The 23,626-nt window shown below is 52.6% G+C and overlaps 1 protein-coding gene across 2 annotated transcripts in view; it reads right to left on the reverse strand.

Moving 5' to 3' along the window:
- Positions 1 to 5,422: 5,422 nt before the first annotated feature.
- The window catches only part of CD247 (CD247 molecule), a 74,009-nt gene continuing 55,805 nt past the window's right edge, over positions 5,423 to 23,626 (reverse strand). Inside the window, exons 2-8 of one of the 2 annotated variants that reach the window (XM_004464712.4) lie at positions 12,683 to 12,786; positions 11,590 to 11,646; positions 10,863 to 10,943; positions 9,730 to 9,762; positions 8,841 to 8,897; positions 7,855 to 7,896; positions 5,423 to 6,612 (exon numbers count right to left, since the gene is read on the reverse strand). In XM_004464712.4, the coding sequence (XP_004464769.2) occupies positions 6,547 to 6,612; positions 7,855 to 7,896; positions 8,841 to 8,897; positions 9,730 to 9,762; positions 10,863 to 10,943; positions 11,590 to 11,646; positions 12,683 to 12,786 (440 nt within the window). In that variant the 3' untranslated portion in view covers positions 5,423 to 6,546. Of the gene's footprint in view, positions 6,613 to 7,854; positions 7,897 to 8,840; positions 8,898 to 9,729; positions 9,766 to 10,862; positions 10,944 to 11,589; positions 11,647 to 12,682; positions 12,787 to 23,626 lie in introns of both variants that reach the window. The other variant, XM_004464711.4, reaches the window with a different exon arrangement.

The raw sequence follows: 23,626 nt of genomic DNA on the forward strand, positions 1-23,626 counted from the left end.
GCAGCACCACTGTGCAACTATGCATTGTAATTCACAACCTTTTGTGCTAGGTAGATGCCTGTGACTTTTTAACTTGGGGCGGGTGGGGGGATTGCAAATGAAGGAACTTTTTACATGGATCTTTATAATCTCAGTTGATTGGGGGAGGGGGGTATTTGGTTCTAGGGTCATACAAGCTCTATCCCAAAGCAAAATCCAAATGTTAATAATATTAGCCTGATGCAGATACCAAAGATAATTTCTTTCCTGCAGAACCTTAGACTTGTGTATTAAGTACGATTACCCAGCACTTGCATTAGTCTAACCTCAGTAATTCCAAAGCTTAGATGTATATTTTGGTATATTTCTGGGATATTAAAAAAGAAATGTCGTTTAACTTCTTGTTTGTTTCAGTGTAATGCTCTTAAAGTCATAGCATGAAAATAACTGAACTGTCCTATTCTTAGTAGTTTGAAATAATAGTATTTTTGTATGTTTTGGGTGTCTATGTATGTAATAACATAACAGTTTTCACTGCCTAGGTGTTCATAATAAAAAAGAAAATTAAAAAGTTCTGAGTGTACATAATATTTAGTAATAAACTTCCACCAGGTGTTAATTTGGATTGCATTTTCGCTGATTGATATTCCCAACTGGGATTTTGTTTGTTTTAAAGAGACAGTGATCGTGTTTTTCTAAAGATGTTTTCTTTCTGTCTTTGAATATCTTATCAACCCCCCCCCCACACCCACACCTTTTTTTTCCTTCCCTTTTTTTTAAAGAAAAAAATATTGATTCAGGGGTGTTTTTCCACTGTTGTCAAGGGAGGGACACAAGGGGAAATTGGCCCCTTGGCCCCCCACAACTTTTTGTTTTGTGTACTTAACTTTAAAATGTGAGTTTGAGTTCTTCTTTGTGGAAACTTAAGATGTGGTGTAAATGATTCTTTCCAAAATTGTCCAGCAGCTTTAATGAGGCAGTGACAATTCCTGAGTAGTTTTTTGGGAGTCCTTTTACATTTCCTCTTAGATAACCCTGCAGTCTGGGTGGCTGTCGTATAGCCTCACTGCCCCAGACTGCCTGTTTAGCCATTTCCCCTCTGATAGGAATATTTTCTATGAATGAGCAGGTAACTGGGAGTTCTGGAACCTTGTTATCTGTGCCCCTGGGAAACACACTTTTTCTTGGTTTTGAAACCTGAAACACAAGCAACTTTACATTTTGGGGAATTAGCTGATACTCCTGAGGCCTGAGGAGTCGTGGGGAACATGAGCGGTGCTGTCTCTTTAAAAGTGCCCTTTCTGTGATTCCCACTCCTGGGGCTGCCTGCAGGGGTCTGTAGGCTTGGGAGAGATTGTGTAGGTGACAGTGAATCCGAATGAAATGATAGGTTTTGTGTAGAAGCATTTGTCTGCTGTAATTTTTTTATATATATTAAACTTACTGTAACTGTACAGTTCATTTCTGTTGTAAAACATTAAACCATTTTTCAAGTGTTTTCATATTGTTTGAGTTTCTCTGAAGTTGTTGTGTTAGTATTTTGGGGTGTTTCACACGCATTCTCACCCAAGTTTATTGACTTACGCCTTTCCCAGCAGGTGCTCTCAGGAGCCCCAGAATCACTGCAAGCAGGCTGGTGCCTGCCCCGCCTCACACCAGGGCTTCTGCCCTGCCAGCTCCCTCCTGTGTGCTCCTGGGGAGCCGAGGCCCCTGCACTGAGGGCGCCCACTGGGCCCTCCGCAGGGTTAAGGGGACCCTGCGTTGAATAGCAGCTGTCTCCTTCAGACCCGAGTGCTTTCTGTGGTCAAACACGCAGGCCCTTGATTGGTCACCCTAGAGAACGCTTCAGAGGTGCCATCTCACTGTGTATTTACCTGTAGGACTGGGACTGAACTCAACTTTTCCAAATTTATTATTTAAATTGTCATGTCCCTCTAACATTTCCTGCCACGACCTGAACATTCATTCTCTGGGGGTTCCCTAAAGGACGCTAAACCCACATTTGGCATGCTAGTCTCCTGTCAGGGTACACAACTTCTCTCCCTCTAGCTTATTACAATACTTAACATTTCATGTTTTAATATAATTAGTTGATTTAATAAAATGGAAAATCTGAATCTTAAAATGAATTTCCCAGAAAGAGAAAACTTCAGTTTGGTTGAAGAACTTCGTCAGGTGTCCCTGTCTGGACAGCCCGTACCAACTGACAGTCTGAATCTTGAATTAGCTGCTGTCTCAGGATGTGGTTGCTACCTGGTAAAGGGACCCAAGTGGGAAGATAAATACTGTGTCCTCTTCTCCCTGCTCCTGTCAAAGTACACCTCGTTCTTTTCCATTCCAGCCCCTCTTGTATTTATAGTTTGCATTTAGATTTGTGAAGTTATTTTCTTAAAACAATTTCATGTTTTTAACAGAAATCATGTTTGGTAAAGTTATGCTTACTAGAATGAGAAAGACTTTAGCAAGCAAAACCCATTTGCCACATCCTAAGAAGTAAGGATAAACTACTGCTCGGATTCTGTTACTCTGCAGTTTTTTTTTTTTAGGTACGAGGGTATGAACCCAGGATCTCATATGTAGGAGGCCAGGACTGTTGAGTCCTGAGCCACATTGTCTTCCCTGCGTTAGTTTTTTTGTTTGGTTTGCTTGTTGATTGCTTTTTGTTTTTTCAGGAGGCACCGGAAACTGAACCTGGTCCCACTTCCCGTGTGGGAGGCAGGTGCTCAACCGCTCAAGCCACATCTGCTCCCCACAGTACTTTTTACAAAGGTTATTATATTCCCACCCACTTCCGGTGTTACAAACCAAATTGAATTACCTGCGAGAGGATTTGAATGATATCTGCCCTTACTGCTGGCTCTTCTCGCTCTAAAGAAGGGTTGAAGTTACAGGACATCCCCAGTTAGAACTCAAGGCACTGGTTCACAAATGAAGTTGTTGACCAACAACTGAAATGTCCATCACCAGTCCCCCAAAACACGTCACAGGTTAGAACCAGACAGCTAAACAGCTGGCCAAATGACAAGACTTAGAATGCTTTTTTTGGTAAGCCAAGAACCTGGAGTCATTCCAAGAAGAACCTTGAATCTTAATCTAAGAAGAAAAAATATGCTACCTCAGGTCAGTGACATCGAAGTGATGCATTTTTAAAATCCTGAAAGCATCAATCTTAAGTTATCTTTGTATGTCTTGGGTCATCAATAGAAGTAAAATACTAATTCCCTTGATTCCAAGACCCCTATCTTCATATTTTAACACTTCTGAAATAGGACTGCATTTCGCAGCTGATGTTTACATTGAGCATAGTGGTTTTTTCACTGAAATAAGTTCACAGGATGTCTTACAGTGCCTTGAGAGCAGGGAACTACGGTAGGGTAGGGACAGTGCAGAGGGAACTGCCAGGCGTGCAGAAGGGCAGGGACCTTGGCAGCACCAGGGAGGGCCACTCCTCCCGTGGACCCAGGCCACTCCTCCCGTGGACCCAGGCCACTCCTCCCGTGGATCCAGGCCACTCCTCCCGTGGATCCCAGGCCACTCCTCCCGTGGATCCAGGCCACTCCTCCCGTGGATGCAGGCCACTCCTCCCGTGGACCCAGGCCACTCCTCCTGTGGATCCAGGCCACTCCTCCTGTGGATCCCGGCCACTCCTCCCGTGGATCCAGGCCACTCCTCCCGTGGATCCCTGGCTTTCAGTGCTGAGAGCCTTGTGGTTTCCCACCACGTCTGTCAGCATGTCTGTGCAGTTCTGACTTGCTTGGTCCACCTCGTTGTCTGGCATGTAGCTCAATAAATCCCCCTTAACGAGTGTTGTTGGGGGGGGGGGAGAGGGAGGGTGGGGGGGTGGGGTTGAATGGGACCTCACATATATATTTTTAATGTAATATTATTACAAAGTCAATAAAAAATAAAAAAATTTAAAAAAATAAAATAAATAAATCCCCCTTGCCCCAGCTGCTGGAGCAGCTCCAGCACCCATCGTGCACCGCCAACCTCCCTCTTGCCTCTCAACTCAAATCCTTGGCAGAATTGGGTCAGACTATTTTCAAGCCAGCAGTACAGGTCACACAGCCTGTATGTGACTTAGCTGACCTAGAAACAAGGTCTAGCACCCAAACTCCACATACGAGGCCTACACACTTTGACTTGTTTTAAAATTTCAGTTTTTAAAAAGTCATGTGAATAGCAGACAGTGGCTGTTATGTATATATATAAAGGTGTGATCTCTTCACAACACTAGCTAGTCATAATGCAAAGGAGGCTTTCAATTGGCCCCATGAATGAACTTCAGTGGGTGGACTCAAAGCAGCTAAACAAACATAATTTTCCCCTTACTTTGCCTCGTGACCAGGTTACCTAAGGGGGGCTGACAGCCTCCCGGTGCTCAGCGACTCTCCCTCCTGTGAGGCCCATCCTCTCCCATCCCTCTCTGGGCTGTCTGCACCCCTTCGTTAGCAGTCAGACGTCCTGCCTGCTCGCTCTGCTGTCACCTGCCTTACTTGTATCATGACATTGCAGTGATGCTAAATTCTTATGTGAGCTGAGATCTGAGGACAAAATTTTAAGTCCCCCATCTGTGTAATTACACTTCTGTATCATCCCTGGTAACCAGCAAAATATGGGTGCAGAATAGGTGGGTGTTCGGTAAATCTTTTGAATGGAATTGAATGCCCCTAGGAGGCCAGGTTGCCAATCGAAGGCCTTTTCATGAGTTGCATGAGTTGTATACAGCTGGCAGTGATGGGCATCACTCCTGTTGGAATCCCAAATCCTCAGGGGCTTTTAAGAGCGATGGCCTTGGACTTCTTTTGGGAACAAGAAAAGTTATTAATTTCAAAGTCTACCCAATTTTAACTGGCTTGACACTTTGGGGCCTAAGGTAGAGCCATTGCAGCTGGAGGAAGTACCACTGGGGGCAGGGCCAGCCTTTGTACAGGAAACGGCTCTAAAAGACTTCTGTCCTCGAGCCCTGCCCCAAACCACACGGATGTGACACACACGCTGTGGGCACTCGCCGCCGTTTGTAAACCCTGGGCACCCGGTGGTGCCTACTCCTGACTCCTGAGTGCTAGGCTGACCCCAATCCTGCTCTTGTCCTCCCGCGCCCCACAAGCCAGGCACGATGCTGGGAGGCTGCCCTTCCAGTGTTCCTTAACCGCTCACTCGCAACCCTGGGTTCAGGCCCTCCCAGGTGCTAGGGCCCCAGGCGCGGCCACCCAGCCCGTAGCCCCGGCCACCTGCACGTGCGCCGCCGCCCCCCACCCTACGTACATAACCTTCTGGGCCGCTGCGCGCAGCGGTGGGCACCTCCGTGTTCCAGGAACCACCCTGCTCTCTCCAGGCAGCAGTTCCGCCGAGCCCCGGGCCCCGCAACGGCAGCACGCCGAACCTGACGGCTCAGCGGCCATCGCAGGCCTGACCGCGAAATGAGGCTTATACTAAAGCAGCATTTTCACCAAAGCATTTATTATGCACAATCCTATCGCCTTAGCAAACCGGTATAAGTTAAACCCAAGCAGATTAGGGTTTCCACCCGTGGCCCCGCAGATACGGAGCAGTGCGCCCACATCCTGGGTGCTGCTGTCGGCTGGCTGAGGTCTCCCGAGGTCCGAGCAGGGCTGGGTTGTCCCCCAGGCCTTCGCCTTAGGGGCTTGCCTTTTCACTCACCGCGCGGGAAGCAAGGGCTGGGAAGAGAACGAGGCCTCGCTCCCCCACCCTTGGCTCGTCCTCCTAAGGACCTGACAGTGGGGGTGTTTTCACTACTAACAAGCTGTTTACAAGGCGCTTCCCCTGTGAGGAGAGGAGCTGCGGGAGGGCAGGACGGTCTCCTCCGCCTCTCGATGCCCGCAGTGCCCACACGTGACTCCTCTACGTGTGGAACGTGCCCTTGATCGGAGAAAGGCCCCTTTCCTGACCCCGCGGGGCTCTGTCCAGCTCCCTCCCCCACCCTAACTGACTGCCCACCCCTCCCCCAGCCACCTCCGGCTCTGCAGACTTGCCCCCTCTCCTCCCACCTTCCCCCCGCCGCCGGGACCTTTCACAAGTAGACACAACAGCCCCTCGGCCCAATGACAAGTTACCTTGAAGTGGGGGGGGGCTGACAACAGAAGGCAAATTTACAGCAGGGGCCGAGCCACTCAAACACTGGCAGAGCCCCACCGAGACAGGACATGTGCTGATGTTTGGGGTGCTCTGGGACTTTGCAAACAGACAACAAGTCAGCCTTGAGATGGCGTGGGCCCGTTTCCTGGGCAAGAGCACTGAGCCGCTGGGACGGGCGCCTCCCTGCAGCCACCAGCACTCCAGCAGAGCCCAAAGGTGCTGCCTTCACAGCTGGCTCCTAGGCAGGGCTGCGCCCCTGGGGGACCGCTCCCTCAGGCGCCAGGGACAAGGTTCTCTGAGTGACAGTTTGGAATTGGATGTGACCAAATGGTCACATCCTATTCATAAAGAGAGACCCGTTGGTGGCTGAGAAACGTGAGTGAACCGGGCTGTAAATGCTTTATCCTGCGTCTGTAACTATCCGAGTGTCCGCTGCTCTGGCCCGTGGGTGGTGAAGTCCCAGTGCCGTTAGCGAGGGGGCAGAGTCTGCATGTGGAGGGCATCGTAGGTGTCCTTGGTGGCCGTGCTGAGCCCCTGATGGGAGCAAATCAGAGAAGGAAGAGTGAGCCCGGAGTCCCTGTGCAGACAAGAGCCCGCGGGAGGCCAGCAGGTGTCTACCACCGCTCGGCCGTGACCTCCCAGCTCCCAGAGGCCGGGAACAGCCCCTCAGCTCACAGTGGGGTGGCCTTGGCCGAGAGGGCTGCCGGGGAGACGAGTCTATGCCTGCCGGCTTCGGCCCTGGAGCAACTCCTCTCCCCTACATTCTCACCCTTCTTCCCAGCTCCCCAAGAGCCATGCTGCCGGGCAGCCCACCTCCTGCCCAACCAAGGAGGAAGGAGAGTCCTCGACTTGGCATCCTGAGCTGGAATCAGGTGGAAGGGCCCAGGCCTGCTCAGAGAAGCTGCTGTCCCCTCCGCCCTGGTCTCCAGGAAGTAGGGACTTGCTGCCAGGGGAATGTGGTGCCTCCCGCCCAGGCGCCGCGAGGAGTTAGGCTCCATCAGGGAAGGCCAAGCAAGGCTGGGCCGCGTCTCACTGGGACTCTCCTCCCCGTCCCAAGGGCCCGGAAGGAGAAGGATCAACAGCAGCCACACAGGTAGAATTCTGGTGGCATTCTTGACACTTCCGGAATCACTTAAATGAGCTCTGAACAGTCCATGGGAGCCAAAAGGACAGAAATGAGAACTTGCTGGGGATTGTATTTTAGAAAAGTAGGTCAGTTGTGCTTCGTTTGCATAATTATTCGCACTGATTTGCACCAACCAGCTACCTGATTACAACAGGGTTTCTTTTTAAAGTTGTCATTGTCTTCATTTTATTTTCTCCAATCTTCCTGTCCCTCCTCCCATTCTGCTTAGATCTGAGGATCCAAGGCAGAGGAAGGCTTCTGCAGGGGCCCAGAGCAGTGGCCAAAGGGGCATGAAATCACTTGGGTGGTTTCCTTTGTCTCCATCTGTCCCTAGGAGACCACACACCCTCAGGGCAGCTGCCACTTCTGTCCGCAGTGGCCGAGCAGAGCAATGCCTGGGCGCTCCCACCGCCTCCCAGGTGTGGCCAAGAAGTTGCAGGGATGTGACCTCACCCTGTCCTAGGGACCTCCTGGCCGGTGTCACTGCCAGCCTGAATGGATGGGCCAAGGCTTGCTCCGCCCAGCCGCTGGCAAGAGCTGTGTAACCAACAAGCAAAACGCGGGAGCCCTGATCTCACCCCTTGTCAGATGCACCACCCCAGAAAGGAGGGGCAGCAGCAGACGCCAGAGCGACCACCACCGGCTCTTACCTGGTAAAGGCCATCGTTCCCTTTGCCTCTCCGTCTCTGGTTCTTTGGGAGTAAAACAAGAAGACGTGAGAATTCAGGCAGGCATTGTTCAAGGGCTCCTCCTCACCGTCCGCACAACCAGAGGGGCTTCTCCCAGTGGGCACCCCTGCCCCGGGGGAGAAGGGGCCTCGGGCCATTTGAAGAGTAGAGCAGGGCCTGCTCTGGCCGGGGCAGGGTTTGCTCTGCTCCCTCAGATCCTCTCATGGACATCAGATTCCTAGGGTCTGGGCCACGCCAGGGTCCGGCCATGTTGGCCACGACTTGCGATAAACGGGCCTCCCTGCAGCTCTGGAACTTCTAGGTTACTCATCTATGCTCTCCGAGAACGGTGACCGCACGGTGGCTATGCTCTCAAGCTGCCCAGTCGGTCCAGCTGTGGCTCGTCTATTTACTAGCTCTTTGACACGGAGGAAGGGTTTAGCTTCCTTGTGCCTCACAGGATTACTGTGGGAATTAAACGAGGCTGCCTCTGTAAAGCTCCGATGGGGCTGGCTTCGAGGGCCCGAGGCCTGGGCTTAGAAGGGCTTAAGGCCCTGTAGTCACCATTGTGCCCAGGGCTTAAGGCCCTGTAGTCACCATTGTGAAATTCTCGGTCATTGAGAGCAGGGGCTAGCATTTTCACTTTGCCGCAAGCCACAGTCCTGAGCACTGAGCACATGCCTGACACACACTAAGCACTCAACAACATTTGCTCCTAATGGTGAGACATTTGACCTACTTTTGCCAAGCTTAGGCTGCTTTAGAATTGAGCCCTTCCCAAGTATCATGTGTCCTGTCAAGCTTGGGAGACCTGGATTAGCCTTTGCCTCTGACAGCCACTGAATGTGCCTTTTCGGCGTGTGGCATGAGGAGTGGATGGAATGGATGCCAGTGGCGGGCACAATGGGAGTCCAGGGAATTCCCCTCCCACCTCCAATCCTTGGGAGTTAATAAACAGCAGCACCTACCTCGCCTTTCATCCCAATCTCACTGTAGGCCTCAGCCATCTTGTCTTTCTGCAGTGCCTGGAGAAGAATGAGGCAGTAATTTCACTAAGGCGGAGAGCCAGAGGAAGCCTCTGGGGTGGGGGCGGAGGCTCCTCCCACAATCAAGGCTCCAGCCTTGATTTACGTGAACACCTCTGCCCACAGCTCCAGCCCCACCCCCTCCACCTCTGCCCACAGCTCCAGCCCCACCCCCTCCACCTCTGCCCACAGCTCCAGCCCCGCCCCCTCCTCAGCCCTTCCGGAGTCTTTTTAAATTGCCCAGTCCTCTGCTGAGAGCTGAGAAGCTCCAAGTAGGCTCAAAAAGATAGGACGTGGAGATCTAGCCAAAGGACAGGGATGTTGGACAGTGCAAGGTTCACCCCGGCCCCAGACTCGTTTATTTGAGCACACACAATGTGGATCAACCAACTGCAAGAGGAGAGGTGGCAGGAGGGGACTGCCAGATCATTGGTCTGAAAACAATTGGGTCCACACGCGGGACGGTGAGGTTGACCTTTCAACAAGAGGAGCTCCTCAGGAGACAGTCCAGACCCCAAGAAAGGGAGCCCCTCAGGGCAGCCTGCCACCACGGACACTAGCCTGGCCTTGCTGTGTGCTGAGCTGGTGGGCCCTGGGAACGCCAGCAGCAGACGCAAGGGCTGAAGGACGGGCAAGAGATAGCTCAAATTTCAGCTAAGGGGCTCCCTGTAAGCAGCTGCTGCCACAGGCAACAAGCAGGTGAGACATTATTTGGCCCAGGGCAGGGAGCATCAAGATGGACAAAGACCAAGGAGGGTGAGGAAAAGCCACAGCCCTCCTTGAGCCTTTCTCTCCAGCTTCCTAAGGTGAAATGTGAGATTTCTCTACTCACATTGTACAAGCCTTCCTGAGGATTCCTCCTTCTCTGCTAGGAAAGAAAAAGGCGACAAAGTTAGAAGTGGAGAAATAGGAGTCTAGCTAGCGTGGGCTCCTCCACCAGCCTCTCCTCCCCGCCTCCCCGCAGCCCTCAGCCTTCCCAGGCCTCCCTCTGGCCGCCTGGCTCCACCACGCTGCACTTCCGGTTACCAGCACCCACACTTCACATCTCTGCAGGGCCTGCCCGGCCTGGTCCTTGCGCAGTGCAGGCCTTGGGGTGCTGCTGGGAGCCTTGCCTGCCCACATGTGTCACAGATGACAAATGGGGTTTTTTCTCTGTTGTCCTGGAGTTTTGGCTGAAGACTAGTAGCCCTAGTAGCTTAGCAGTTCCTCCTGTGGGGTGTCATGCAGAAAACGGCCCACTGCCCCCCCCCTTCCAGCCCCTCCTGGTCCAGGAAAGGAGAGGAGAGGGGAAGAGCTGAGGATGGAGGATGGGGGTGGGGGTGGAGGTGGGACAATTCACGCTGCACAGGGCTCAGAACTCCTGGAGGGGACCTGGATGGGCAGGTGAGAACCAGAAACCAGGGCCCCCGGGCAGTGACAGGCAGGACCACCCTCAAACCTCCGCCCCCTGCTCTGCTCTTTACAAAGTCCCTACTCCAGCCTCATGCAGCTGCTCCCCTCTGCACAGGGTGAGGGGTCCACAGAGGACAGAGCCACCTGAAGCCTGCACCCTGACCCTGCTCTGCATTGCCAGGACCCAGAATTCCTTGTCCAGTGGCCTTGGGCTCTTTCCTGCAAGGACCTCTTCGTTAGGTCTGTCCTCCTGGGGACAGACAGTGCCATCGTGTGTGCACCTTAGGGTGGCTGAGAAGCAACTCCCTGGGGGAGGGGGAGGTGAGCAGAGCTTGGACCTGCATGTGGTCCAGGGTGTCACACTAGGTATGAGATGGAACCGAGGAGGATAAAGACAAAGGGGTGGCCAAAATGGGTCCTCCATTTGTCCCCTTGCCCCAGGCCCCACACACTTTACCGTCCAATCTGGTGGCAGGACATGGGTCGGGTGCAGTGCTGGCCTCCCCCTGCTTTACTGAGCACCCTCTCTCGTGTTCTCTCTCACACACACAAACTGGGAGAGGAATTCCCTACCTGTTTCCCTCCCATCTCAGGGTCCCGGCCCTGTCTCTTATCCAAAATGTCGTACTCCTCTCTTCGTCCCAGATTAAGCTCCTAAAACAAACAGAGAAAAAGTCAGTAGGCTCTGGCAAGCAAGAGGGACCTCAGGAGGATGGGGCCAGCTGGACTAGAGAGTTTGACTTCCCTCAGCAGAGCCCAGTGAAGAAATGAATGGATGGGAGGGGTGTGTGAACTGGTGTCCCCTGGACTCGTCATCTCAGAGAACATGCTTGACTGTGGCAGTGGGCGGGAGCCCCAAAGGTCACCAAGGGCTTTTCTCACAGACTGGATGCTGATCACCCGACAAGTAACAACATCCCCAGTAATAAATGAAGCTGAGGCTCAGAGAGGGTGATCAATCCACCCAAGTCCCATTGGCTCGGGAAGTGTGACATAGCTTTGCCCACCACCGGGAAGATTCTAATCCTTTCATTCTCCACTCATCTCTAGCCTTTGTGAGTGGCTGACTTGGGGTTCACCAGCGCCAGGCACCATATTAATGTATCAAATCATTAAATCATTTCATCCTCACAGCAACCTCCTGAGGCAGGTACCGTTACCATCCCCATTTTATGGGTTGGAAGAGGAAGCCTCCAGGAAGTTAAAAACCTGGGTCACAGAGCTGGGGCGCTGTGCGCCCCAAACCTAGACCCTCGCCTGCGTTTTGCACCTGCGCTTCCTGCGCGTGTGGCTCACTTACGCTGTAGAGCGGGCCCTGGCCCGGCTGGTAGGCGGGGGCGTCGGCGCTCCTGCCGAACTGCAAGAGAGGAGAGCGAAGTGCGTTACTGCAAGGGCGCGCGGGGGCAGGGGGCCGAGGTGGCTGCAGAGAGAGCTTGGCTCCCGTCCGTGACAACCCCTGGCGCCCTGCCCGTAGGCTCCAGCCCCCTCCCCCTCCCGCCCGGCACGTGCACCCACCGCCAGGCCGTGCTGAGGGCTGAGGGCACGCTCTGCGCCCCTCGCGGAACAGGGGTATCCCCAGAGCCCCTTCCTCCCAAGGATTCTGAAGACCATCCCAAGACGGACGGCAGCTGCACAGGATGCTGGGTCCTATTTTGACCCTAGGGCCAGAGTCTTTCCGTGCTACGTCCCAGCCTCTTCCCCGAAGGGGCCGCCTCCCAGTCGCTGGTGGGGCAGCCTCGCCGCCAGCTTAGGGTCTTAAAGATCTGCCCCAGACTGCCCCTTAGCTCATGCCGCCTCAGCCGAGAAACACCCCAGGAACTCCCCATTCAGAGCACCGGAAACCACCTCAGAGATCACCTAGAGCAGAGCTTTTCAAACTAAAATGAGTAGAACTGTTGTTCAGATAAAATCGAATGCCAGAGTCCAAAATTCAGTCAAGGGCCCTGAAGTGAGGACAGGCCCACACACCACCCCCTCTAAGCAACCCAGGGTCTGCAAGGCCACCCGCTGAAAATCCATGCTCTGGACCAGGCCTCCTGTCTACAGATATGGGAAACAAGTTTCGAGAGAAAGGCTGATGTGGCCTTGATCAACCGCCAGACGGCAGGGCTGGGGCAGAGATGGCGGTGGCCTCCTGCGGGTCACTCTCATGTCACCCCTATGCACTGCTCCCCACTAAGGCGCTCCCCTGCACCCTCTCTTGCTCAGCCACAGCCCCACAGCCCCACCCACACATGTCCTCAGCAAACCCTCTGTACCCGTTAGGCTGACCCCTGCTCTGCTGAGGACACAGAGCCCCCGGCACCACTCGAGCTTGAGATTTCCAAGCCCCTCTGACCTCCCACCTAGCAGGGGAGCCCACACCCTCTCCCCAGAGCCCCAGTGGTACCCACCTTCGCTCTCAGAAACAGGGCAGTGATAATGACGCCGTAGAGGAAGAGGATCCCATCCAGCAGGTAGCAGAGCTTGGGGTCCAGCAGGCCGTAGCTCTGTGCGTCTGCACCAAGACAGGAGACTGGTCAGCCAGGCCCGGGATGACAAGAACACGGCCCCGGCCCAGGTGGCCCCAAGACCAACTGCGGCCAAGGAAATGACGGCAAGGGGGCTGGCTCCAACCCCCAGGCCCCTTCTGACCACAGCCTCCCTCCCCGGCCCTTCCACCAGCTCCTGCCCCAACAGCAGACCTGGCAACCGGAGGGACCGCAGAGCCTGGGAGGTTGGGAAACCAGGTGGGAAGGCGACCCTCACTGGGTGCAGGGCTTCTGCGGGGGAGGGGTAGAGGGAGCGGAGCCCATGTCCGAGGCCTGCGTCTGGATGACCTTACAGCCTGGGTTATGGGTCTGGTTCTGCAAGGCTGACCCGCACGGAGAGAGTGAAGAGCACGAGGCCGGGCTCGGGGTTGAAGGGCAGGGCTAACAGGCGTGATGGCCGAATGAGCAGAACTGGGGTTAATTCTCCTTCCCTGACTCCCTGCTCCCTCAGGGCCGGGCTTCAGTAGGGTCTCCCACCCGGGGCCGCAGGGCCTTGTGCTGGGCCACCCTCCCCTGGACCAAAGGGTCTCATGGGGAACAGAGGATCTTCAGTGACCCCCTCCCCACCTGGTCCAGGCCCCTCCCTGCCCGGCTGTCCCAGCCCCCTGGCCTCAGCCTCATCCACCCTCCCTGCCACCCCTGCCCCACCCCCACAGCCACCCCTCCCAGGACACCCCTTTCTCTCCCAGGCTGATTGCCTCTGTGCCTTTGCACGTGCTGTTCCTTCTTCACAGTCCCATCATCTGGTAAATCTGACACATCCTTCAAAATGCAGCTCAGACGTCCCCTCTGTTTAGCCTCGCCCACCCAAAATTTCCAAGGGTCCCCTTATTCCTGCTCTGTCATCTGAATCGCACTGGTGTTGGGGTACAATGGGGGGTTGGGAAAAGCAGCAAGTTAACTATTGTGGTTAAATAGCAGTTAGCATTTTTATTTGATCACTGCACTGTGAGTGAGAAGATGCCCATTATAGTCTTGACTGTGCTTCCTACTTGGTTAGAGGTCAGCGACGCAACCTGCAAAAGGGGGTGCAGAATTTAGCTCACCACCTTAGCCCTGCAGTGAGGAGCAGTTTCCCCTCCTGCCCGTGTCTCCCGCGACCGGGGCGCCCTCTGGTGGCGCCTGCAGGCCTAGGTTGGAGCAAAGGGAGTGCAGAGCTTGACTTTGAACTGCTTGCTAGCTGGGTGACGTTTTACCTTCATTCAGCTGCCTCTTCTGTCAAACAGGGTGAAAACTCTAATAGTGTTGACTCGGGGCCAGACACTCTTTAACTGTAATGATGTACCGGATCCTCCCAATAGCACCATAGGGAAACTGAGGCACAGAGGACGTCCGCTTTCCCCAGAGCCAAGCCCTGGCTGTGTCCCCTCCCTCCCCCTCCTGTCCTTGCCCTGCCCGCCCGACCTTCCCTCGGGGGCCAGCCTGGGGGCTCCTCCCACAAACCGAGGACCAGTCTCGTCCTCAGGCCCCTGCAGCCCTCGGACCTCGGGCCTTTGACTCCAACCCAATTCAGGACCAGGCCCCAGACAACGCCCCACAGCCCCTGCTCAGAAACCACCCAGGCCCCAGCCCCTCCCAGGAGGGTCCAGACTCGCGACCGCGCTCCGCCCTGAGCGCCGCCCGGGCCGCCGCGCTCCGGCTGCCCCGCGCTCACGCCGCGGGCGCCCTCCCTGCCACTGCCCGGGCTGGCGCCTCCGCCGCGCCTGCCGTTGCTCGCACCCCCGGCACCTGGGGAAACCGGCCTCGTCCCACCCACCTCAGCCCCCAGCGAGAACTCAAGGCAGTGAGGCAGGTGCGAGAGCCTGCACCCCAGGAAGCCCTCTCCCAGCACAAAGTGTCAGGAGGACGAGGAGATTCCCCGTCGGGGCTGTACCACCGTACGCGCCTAAGGCCAGCGGCTGCGCCCCTACGTCAGAGCGCAGGGACAGGGCAGGCATGCTGCAGAACTCATGGAATTTTAATAACTGAACTTCAGCAGTGAGGAAGACGCAGGGCCCAGCCCTGGGTCCACCTACCCTCACCCTAAGGCAGCCACTAGAAGCCCCTACCCCCCAGCGGTGGGGGGACACCAAAGGCGCGGAGAGACTACCCAGCCACCGGCGAAGGCCGCCAAAGCCAAGATGAGTTTTCCTTTTAGGACTGGAGGGGCGTCAGCAGCAAAATTTATGGGGGTGTTTGAGATTCAGAAAAAGGGCCAGGAGAAAATCGCTCAGCTGCCTGTCCCATAAAATGAGAGCAGAAAAATTACTGGACAATAAATTTCGAGCAAATAAGAAGAAATATTTCTTTGTGTTGTGCACAATCAGCACAGTGGGGGAAGGGGGGCGGAATTGGGTGACTCCAGAGAGATAAGCAGTAGGGACGGGCTGGCTGGCTTGCTTGCTTGTTAAAGAGCAGGGCGATTTCATGATAAGTGCTCTGCGTGTGGGTTGGCAGAGGACGGGCTCTTAACCCCAGCACACTTCCCTGGGTGGAGACCCTCCCTCCGCTCAGCCCAGCTGTGCTTGTGCCAGGGGGCCCAGGCCTGGGCAAGGCTGTTATAGCCCAGAAAGTTCATGCAGGAACCCTAATTCAGTTATGTAATTGATTCAGCATTCATGGGGCATCCACTCCGTGCCAGCCACTGAGGCAGTAGAGGGAGCCCTGGGTCGGGATTCAGGTAGGCTTTAGTCCTTCCTCGCCACTACTAGCTGTGTGATCTTGGACAAGTCACCTCACCTCTCTGGGTCTCAAGTTTCCCACTCTGTAAAACAGAGTGCAATCTGTTATACCTACCACCAGGGCTGAGTGAGGATCAGAAGAGGTAAAGTCCGGGCGGGTGTGTTTGTAAATGACAGGCTTCTATTTTCTCTGCAAGGACGATGATAGCTAACACCTGGGTAGGGGCTTCTGAGCCCTGCCCTTAGGGGGCTCACCTTCTTAGCACCTGAGGCCTCTCGGGGTGGCAGCGCTTCCCGTGAGCAGTCAGTTCCCGGGATAACAACTCAGAGCAGGCGCCGCCACCCCCACTGCCTTCCTGGTCCCTGTCCCCCACCCCCTCCCCAGGGCAGAGGCCTGGGCACCTTCCTCCCTGAGCCGCTTGTGCCCTTGTTCGTAGCTCGACCCCATCCTGTCCCAAAGGGAGCAGCAGCCGCTAGCTGGGAGGTATCTAACGGCACCACGTGGTGGCTGCTTTCCTGCACAATTGGAGAAGCGGCTGGTTTGTTTTTGTTTTTTTGTTTTTTTAGAAGGTACAGGGGATCGAGCCTGGGACCTCGTACGCAGGAAGCAGGGGCTCAACCCCTTGAGCTACATTCCCTCCCCTGACACTGGTTTTTAAAAAACTTTTTAAGAGTTTTATTGTGGTAACACATGTCTAACATACCATTTGCCACTTTAGCATTTAATATGCCTTTATACATTTGTAAGTGTACACTTCAGCAGTATTAATTACCTTCACAGTATTGTGCTACCATCCATTACCAAAGCTTTTCCATTTCCCCAAACAGAAACTCTGTACCCACTAAGCAATAACTCCCCGTTCCCCCGTCCTCAACCCCTGGCAGCCTCTAATCTACTTTCTGTCTCTACAAATTTGCCTCTTCTGGGTATTTCATTTAAGTAGGATCATACAATGTTTGTCCCTTTGTGCCCGGCTTATTTCCCTCAGCATAAGTTTATCCAGGTTCATCCATGCTGTAGCATGCATCAGAGCGTCATCCCTTTTCATGACTGAAAAATACTCCATTTTAGGGTTATTCCACATGTTGTTTACCCATTCCTCAGAGAGGCTGTCTTTTTCTCGTGCTTCTCACCCCAGCCCAGATCACAACACCCAGGACATCTGAGTGAGGTTCTCACACAGACCCTCAATCCTGGTCGCACATTAGAATCAGCCCAGCCCCACCCCCGAGGCCCCGGGTATGGGGGATTCCAGTGCGTGGCCAGTACTGAGATTCAGAGCGACAGCATCACATGGCACGGCTGCCGCTGGGCAGAGGGGAGCTCAGCCTTCCACAGACACAGCCACACCCCACAACAAATGTAAATCGCACAGTGAAAAATAGAGGAAGAAAAAAATGAACAAGGCCTCGGCTCTTCCTATACACTGTCATTTTTGTGTATATTACTAAACTCCTCTACGCTTCCTTTCTTCATCTGTAAAATGGGGACAATAGTACCTGTCTCCCTGGGCGGTGGTGAGGGTTGAACAAGGTAATTCTTTTGGGGTGCAGGACCCTACACACATCAAGAGCTCCCTCAGATCAGCAGTTGTCGTTGCCACGATTTTGACTTGAGGCACACGCGTCAGCTGGAGCTTGGTCCCTTGGGGCAGGACGGCAGCGCGGGCCACGGGAGGCCCAGGGAGGCGCCAGGGGCAGCCGGCGCAGAGCAGGAGCGTCTGGGCGCTGCGGTGCACACCCTGAAGGGGCTCTGGAAACGCCGTCAGTCTTATTAGCCTGAGCCAGCCCAGCTGTCTCCACATACCCTTCTGTCGTCTTCACAAAAGCCCTGAATTCAGGAAGTTTTCTGGGACTGACCAAAAGTGGGAAGATTTGGGGCCCCCATAGGGCAGCCCTGGGGAGACACCTGGTCTGACAGTCCCCAGTGTTTCCTCTTGGCGAGCTTCATGTGACAACAGCTCGTTTGACTTGTGTCGTCTGTCTCCCGGCCAGACTGTGAGCTTCTGAGAACAGGGCTTAGGGTGTAATCAGTTTGAGGTCCAACACAAGGGCTTCCCATCTGCTGCTACTCCCAGGCCCCATCGGGGAGGGTGGGGGGGGCTCCCCATTAACGCTGTGGGTAGGGGGACCAAAGAGGAGCTGCTGAGAATCGCTAAGAATGGGGGCACAGAGCAACCCGGCCCTGCCTCAGCCCGAAGCTGCAAACACACTGCTCCCCCCTGCCTCCCCCGGAGCCTCCACCTCCAGCGAATTCTCTTTTGGAGCAGGGCATCTGCTGACCTACTTCACATCCAACTAGTAAGGATACCTCTCATTCCAACCCTGATCCGTGCTTGTTAAATGATTCTCAGGTTTGAGACTCATCAGCGCCTGGGAGGTAGACAGGTGATTGGGCCCAATTCGCAGAGTGATGAACTGAGACCAGAGGAATAAAATGACTTCACTGACAGCTGCAGGTTAGAGATGAGTGGCCTGGGACTGTAAGTACCAGTCCCAGGTCCTTAGAGAGGAAAGAATGTAGGCCTTAGAGTCAGAAGAACTCTGCCTCTTTGCATTTGGGGGCAGCTTCTTAACCTCTTTGAGCTTCAGTCCCTCCCTCCTCAAAACGGATTTGAAAATCCCAGCCTCACAGGGTAGTTGTACAGATCCACTGAGAGGACACTGTGTGGGGAGATGCCCTGCGCAGCGGCACGTGCCCAGGCCATGGGTCTTGTGTGGCCCCTTTGCCACGATGCAGGCTCCGCTGGTGCAGGCAGCAGCAGGTGCGAGCCGGGCCCTCCCGCCTCTCACTCTCCAAGCCAAGGTGGTAAGAAAGAACGCGGTCAAGTTTCCTGGCTCAAAGTGGGGACTCCGAGGGTCAAATCAGGTCATGAGTATGTATAGAGGACGTGGCCCACCGCAGGGCTCAACAGTGTGTGGACATTCTGACAACTCCTGGCTCACAAAATGATGATGGCACTTTTATATGCACTCACTGTGCAGTTTAGAGGATTCTTTGCCCTAGCATTACCTGATTTACTCCTAACAGCCCTGCCCGATGTGGGCAGAATTATCATCGATTCTATTTTGCTGATAAGGAAACTGAGGCTCAGAAAGGAGAGGTGAACTGCCCAGTGTCACCCGACGTTCCTGAGTGCACCTGACCGCCAAGTCCCTGCTCTGTCTACTTTATCCCCGTGCCACTGGGTTTCCTCTCACCCAACGAGCTTCCCAACGCTGAGGAATTGCTTCTCTGGCACCTCCAGCACGAGAACACTGCCTTACTACTGGGGTAACAGGGAGCTGGCCACCCACCCATCGCTGGCTCCAATTTTCAGAGTTTTCGAAAATAGCTTTGATCCTAGTCTTGCCTTGAGAAGCACCAAGAACGTGGATTCTCCTTCCTTTCAAACTCCACCCTCGTCCTCCTCGGTGGGACACACTCTGCATCACAGGTGAGAACGGATGCTTGACAGGTAAGCAGACTTGAGTCCAAGACCTGGCTCTGCTACGGCACTGGCTCGTGACCGCGGGAAAGCATACCTCCCTCCCGGGGAGTGTGCCGGCGCCACGGGAGGCTGTGGCACCTGGGAAGCACCCAGTGCGCAGATGCCAATGGCATCAGGTTCACCGCAATAGCCATGATCCAGGTTGGCAAGGCCAGCTCCCGAGCCCCTGGCCCTCCTCTCTCTGCACCCCCAACCTTGGGCTCAGTCCCTCCCCCAGGCCCAGAAACAACAGGGGGTGATACTGCAGGAGAAACATTTACAAAACAGGAAGTCACGTGTTCTCAGGAAGGCAGTCGCGGCAGCTGGGGGTGCCTGTGCCAGACAGGGTCCTAGTTGTGACGCCAACTATCAACGACAGCACTCTCACTGCAGCAGGAAAGATGCAGGCTAGACACAAAGAATCATGATGATAACCACGAGGTAAAGGTTTATTCTGTGCCAGGAACCACATATGACTTTTCTCATTCAATCCTCATGGTTTCCCTAGGAGGTAGTTTCACCATCTGACTGTACTGCCAGGGAAACTCAAACTCAGAAAGGTTAGGAAAGTGTCTAGAGCCAGGGTTGCACACTGGCCTGTCTGGGTTCACAGTCCAGGTTCTTAATCACCGCCCAGTACTGCCCTTGGACAACTGGGTGGTCCTTGGGGTTGGGGAAAGGGATCCCCACTGGACTGTGGAGTCCATCCCTCCCTGGAAAAGCAGGTTATATTCCGACACTATCTTTGGCCTCCTCTTCTTGAGCGGGAAGGGGCTGAGAGGCCAGGGGCCGACAGGTGCAGATGGCCAGTGCCCTCGCAGGCTGGCCCCCTGGACACACAGGAGTCTGCACATTTTATTGGTGCCCTGCAACTTCTTGTACCCACTTCCATTTACCTCAGCCTCTCCTCGGTCTTGGATTTCACATCTTCATGTTTCATTGTGAAGCTAATCCTGTGGTCACAATTACCTATAAATTATATATTCCCAGAGACAGGTATTTCAAGGGAAAGGGAGCTGTTTGATTTCTTAGGAGTAGCAGAATGATGGACAAACGTTTGCCTCCTTGTATTTTTATTTCCATCGGAGTTGTTATTGTTTGAGTAATGATCTTAAAATTTCCCCGCACTCTTTTTTCTTTCTAATTTGAAGGAATAAAGCTCAAAAAATGCAGAAAAATTTTGTGTGATCTCTGTATCTTTTAAAAAAGGAGATAACTTAAAAAATTAAAAAGTAGGAAAAATCAAAATCACTCAAAATACCACATTCAAACACAGCCCCTGTTAACATGACAGCAGATTGCCCTCCAATGTGTTATTTATAAATTATAATCTTTCTATATCAAAAATTTTGCAGCCTATTTTTGTCAGTTAATATTATAATTTAACATTATAATGTAATTTTCATGCTATTTCATAGTTTTACTGGATAATCTTTTTAATGGTTGTATAATAATCCTCTATTTATTTAACCATCCCCCATTAATGGCCATTTAAATTGTTTCCAATTTTTCACCATGGTAAATAATAATTCTCTGGTGAACAGTTTCATACCTCAAGTTTTTCTCCAAATAGAATTCAATAAATAGTACTTTTTAAAATGAAAGCCAAGACAAATAGCCAAGAGAAAAATCAGCAAAAGTTATAGTCAATTTTCAGAGGAGGATAAACAAATTGCTTATAAACATATAAAAAGACACTCAGTCTCACTACTGGTTAGGAAAATGTGTATCTGAGCAACAAGGAGGTGCACATGGCTGGAGCGACAGGGAGAGAGGGTGCTAGGAGACAATGTCAGAATGAGGCACTCCTTTGAGTGAGGACATCAGGTAGAATCTCCTGGCCCAGGGGAAGGACTTTCTCTTTTACTCTGAGAAGGGAGCCATTTCAGGGTTTTCTCTTTTTACAATAAATCCACATTATTTTTGCAATTTCAAACATTTTCATAGAAAATAAAACTAAAGCCAATGTAGTCAGTTTGGTTCACAGTTGCTTTGGGCCCCTGGGCTGGCTGGATATGCACCTGGGAGCCACAAGACAAACCTAAAATCCCAGCTACAAGTGAGGATGCCGCACTGCTCCACAGGGGCCCTCCTTACCTGTCTGCCTTCACTGAATATAGTCAACTTTAGCTCTTCCTGTCTGTGCCCCATAAAACAAGCTATGGTTTCCACCTGGAAAGTGATTCTATTTCTAAGGAAGAGATGCAAATGCATTCATTCTTTTGCTCTTTCAACAGTCATCAACACATATTGATCACGAAGTCTCAGTTTCTTTCTCCAAGAGCAACACACTCATTCCTCACTTCAGGTCATTGCGCCGAGGGGACATATCCCTCGTAAGTACCTAGCAGACTGCCAGACACATAGTGGGTGCTCAAAATACGGCGGTGGTCAGAAAGTGCCAGAAAGTAGCAAAGACATGGAGTTAGCCTCACAGTGGAGCAGAGAGGAGGGCAAGTAAACATTAGAGCCCAACAAGAGAGATGCACAGGGTGCTAAGGAGACCGGGCGGGCAAGGGTGGAGAGAAGGGAGATGATGTCCACTGTGTTTCAGATCCCTCCACTCATTCTACCTGCCCGGCAGCCCCACAAGGCCAATGACAGGTCTCCCTTTTCAGCTGACAAGCACCTGCTATGGCTGAGTGTAAGAACAAGAGGCTCTTACCTCCTTGATGCCCACCAAGACGCATGGCTTTCCCCAGCTGCCCCCAGGGACTGACGCTAAAACAAAAACGGTCACACCTAACTAACATTTGTTCACATGTCCAGTTTACAAAACCCTTCTATATTCTTGATTTCGTGGGATCCTAACACTCGAGTGAGGTAAGCTGAGTAGATCTTACTTGCTTCACTTTGCAGATGAAGAGACTGAAGGTCTGAGAGGTGAAGTGACCCTCCTAGGGTCACGAGGAGCAAATGTGATGGAGCCTGGGTGAGAAGTCAGGTCTTGCGAGGACCTTTGTTCTCTCCAACACAGCACACCACCCTCATGTTATGCTCTGGAACATAAGGCACCGTTTAAATGAAACCCACTCTAAATCAAAGCCCCTTAGGTCAAAATTCCAGTCCGGTTTTGCCATCTCTCTCACAGTTTAATTGATTCTGCAGAGTATGCAGAGACGTATGTACCAGGTTTGTTGCATTACTATCTGCAGGAGCCAAAAAAAAAGCAGAAAACAACATAAACATCTACTAACTGAGAACCTGAAAAATAAATTTTGGTATATCTATATGGAGCAACTCAGAAGACAAAAACGCAACAGGTATTTCTGTTTGTGCTCTATAGAATGAGCATCCAAGGTGAAAAAAGCAAGCTTGAGAGTGATATGTAACATACTTGCAGATAAAACGACAACAAAAAAAATTACATAGGCTGCATATATGTTTATATGTACATAAAAACAAACCATATCCAAAAACCTCCATGTTTACTTCTGAGGAAAAGCCAGGGGTTGGAGAGATTGGGAGTATTTTACTTACGTTCCACTTTGCACCTTTCGTGTTATTTGAAACTCTGATTATGAAAGCGTATCATTTTTATAATACTAAACAGAACAACAAAAATTAACTAAATCCTTGAATGACAGATGTGCACAGAGAAGTTCTCAAGAGGGTAGAAAGTAGAGCGACCAGGACTCATGAATTTAGCAAAGCTCGAGCTTGGTTGTGACTCAGTAAAATAAATTTCTGGTGTTAACTTACCAGGTTTGGCAAGACCTCAGATATATAGAAATTCTCACTCTAATGGTATTTTGAAAACAGGATTAAGTTTATATATGTTCACAGTGAACCCTAATGTAAACCATGGACTATAACAACTAATATAATTATTATTAATTATAATTAATAATTTATAAAAATGATCTTCCATAAACTGCAACGAATGTACCACACTAATGCAAAGTATTCATATTAGGGTGGTATGTGGGAAACCTGTGCTTCAGGCACAACTTCTGTAATTAAAAAAAAGTTCATGTGCACACAAGAACAATAACTTCTGGTAAACAGCATGACCAATATCGTTGTCATTATTATTCCCCAAAGCTGGAGGAGCGAGATGCAATGTCCCCCATCCCTGACCTCTGCCCCGTCCCCAACACGAGCACCTGCCAGGCCAGGCTGGTGAAGTGAGATGAAAATAGTTCAGACCCACCCAGTCACCCCAGCCAGTCCCTCCGCACACTGGGATTTGGGTGCCCAAGAGGCCAAGGGGCCTTCTGGGCATCAGGAGTGGGGCTGCCCCCAAGAGAGACCATGAGGCCAAGGGGGCCAGGGACTGTGGCCTGCAGCCTCACGCCTGCACCGGGATCCTCCCAGCGGCTCCAGGCGGCTTAGGTACCTGAAGCCTGCATACTCTCTGCTTGTCTGGTGCCCGTTCCAGGCAGGGGCCACGCCTTCCCCATCCTGGTAGCCCCTAGATGTGGGCTTATCACACGGCAGGAGACAGGTGCCAGGCTGGGGCCACCAGGCATGGGACAGGGCTGTGGCGCAGCCTCCACTGCACCGCGCTTCCTTGGGAGTTGCCAGAAGGAAGCAACTTTGATATTAAAACAGATGCCCGGACCGTGTGATCTAGAGTGAACAATCCACTTGTTTAATTAAGCCTCTGGTCCTCACGGAAGAGGGAGCAGCAGCGGCCGGCTCACTGCAGGTGCCTGCCCAACGCCGGGGCTTCT

This window comes from Dasypus novemcinctus, chromosome 13 (assembly GCF_030445035.2).
Source record: "Dasypus novemcinctus isolate mDasNov1 chromosome 13, mDasNov1.1.hap2, whole genome shotgun sequence".
In the NCBI taxonomy this organism is placed as follows: domain Eukaryota; kingdom Metazoa; phylum Chordata; class Mammalia; order Cingulata; family Dasypodidae; genus Dasypus; species Dasypus novemcinctus.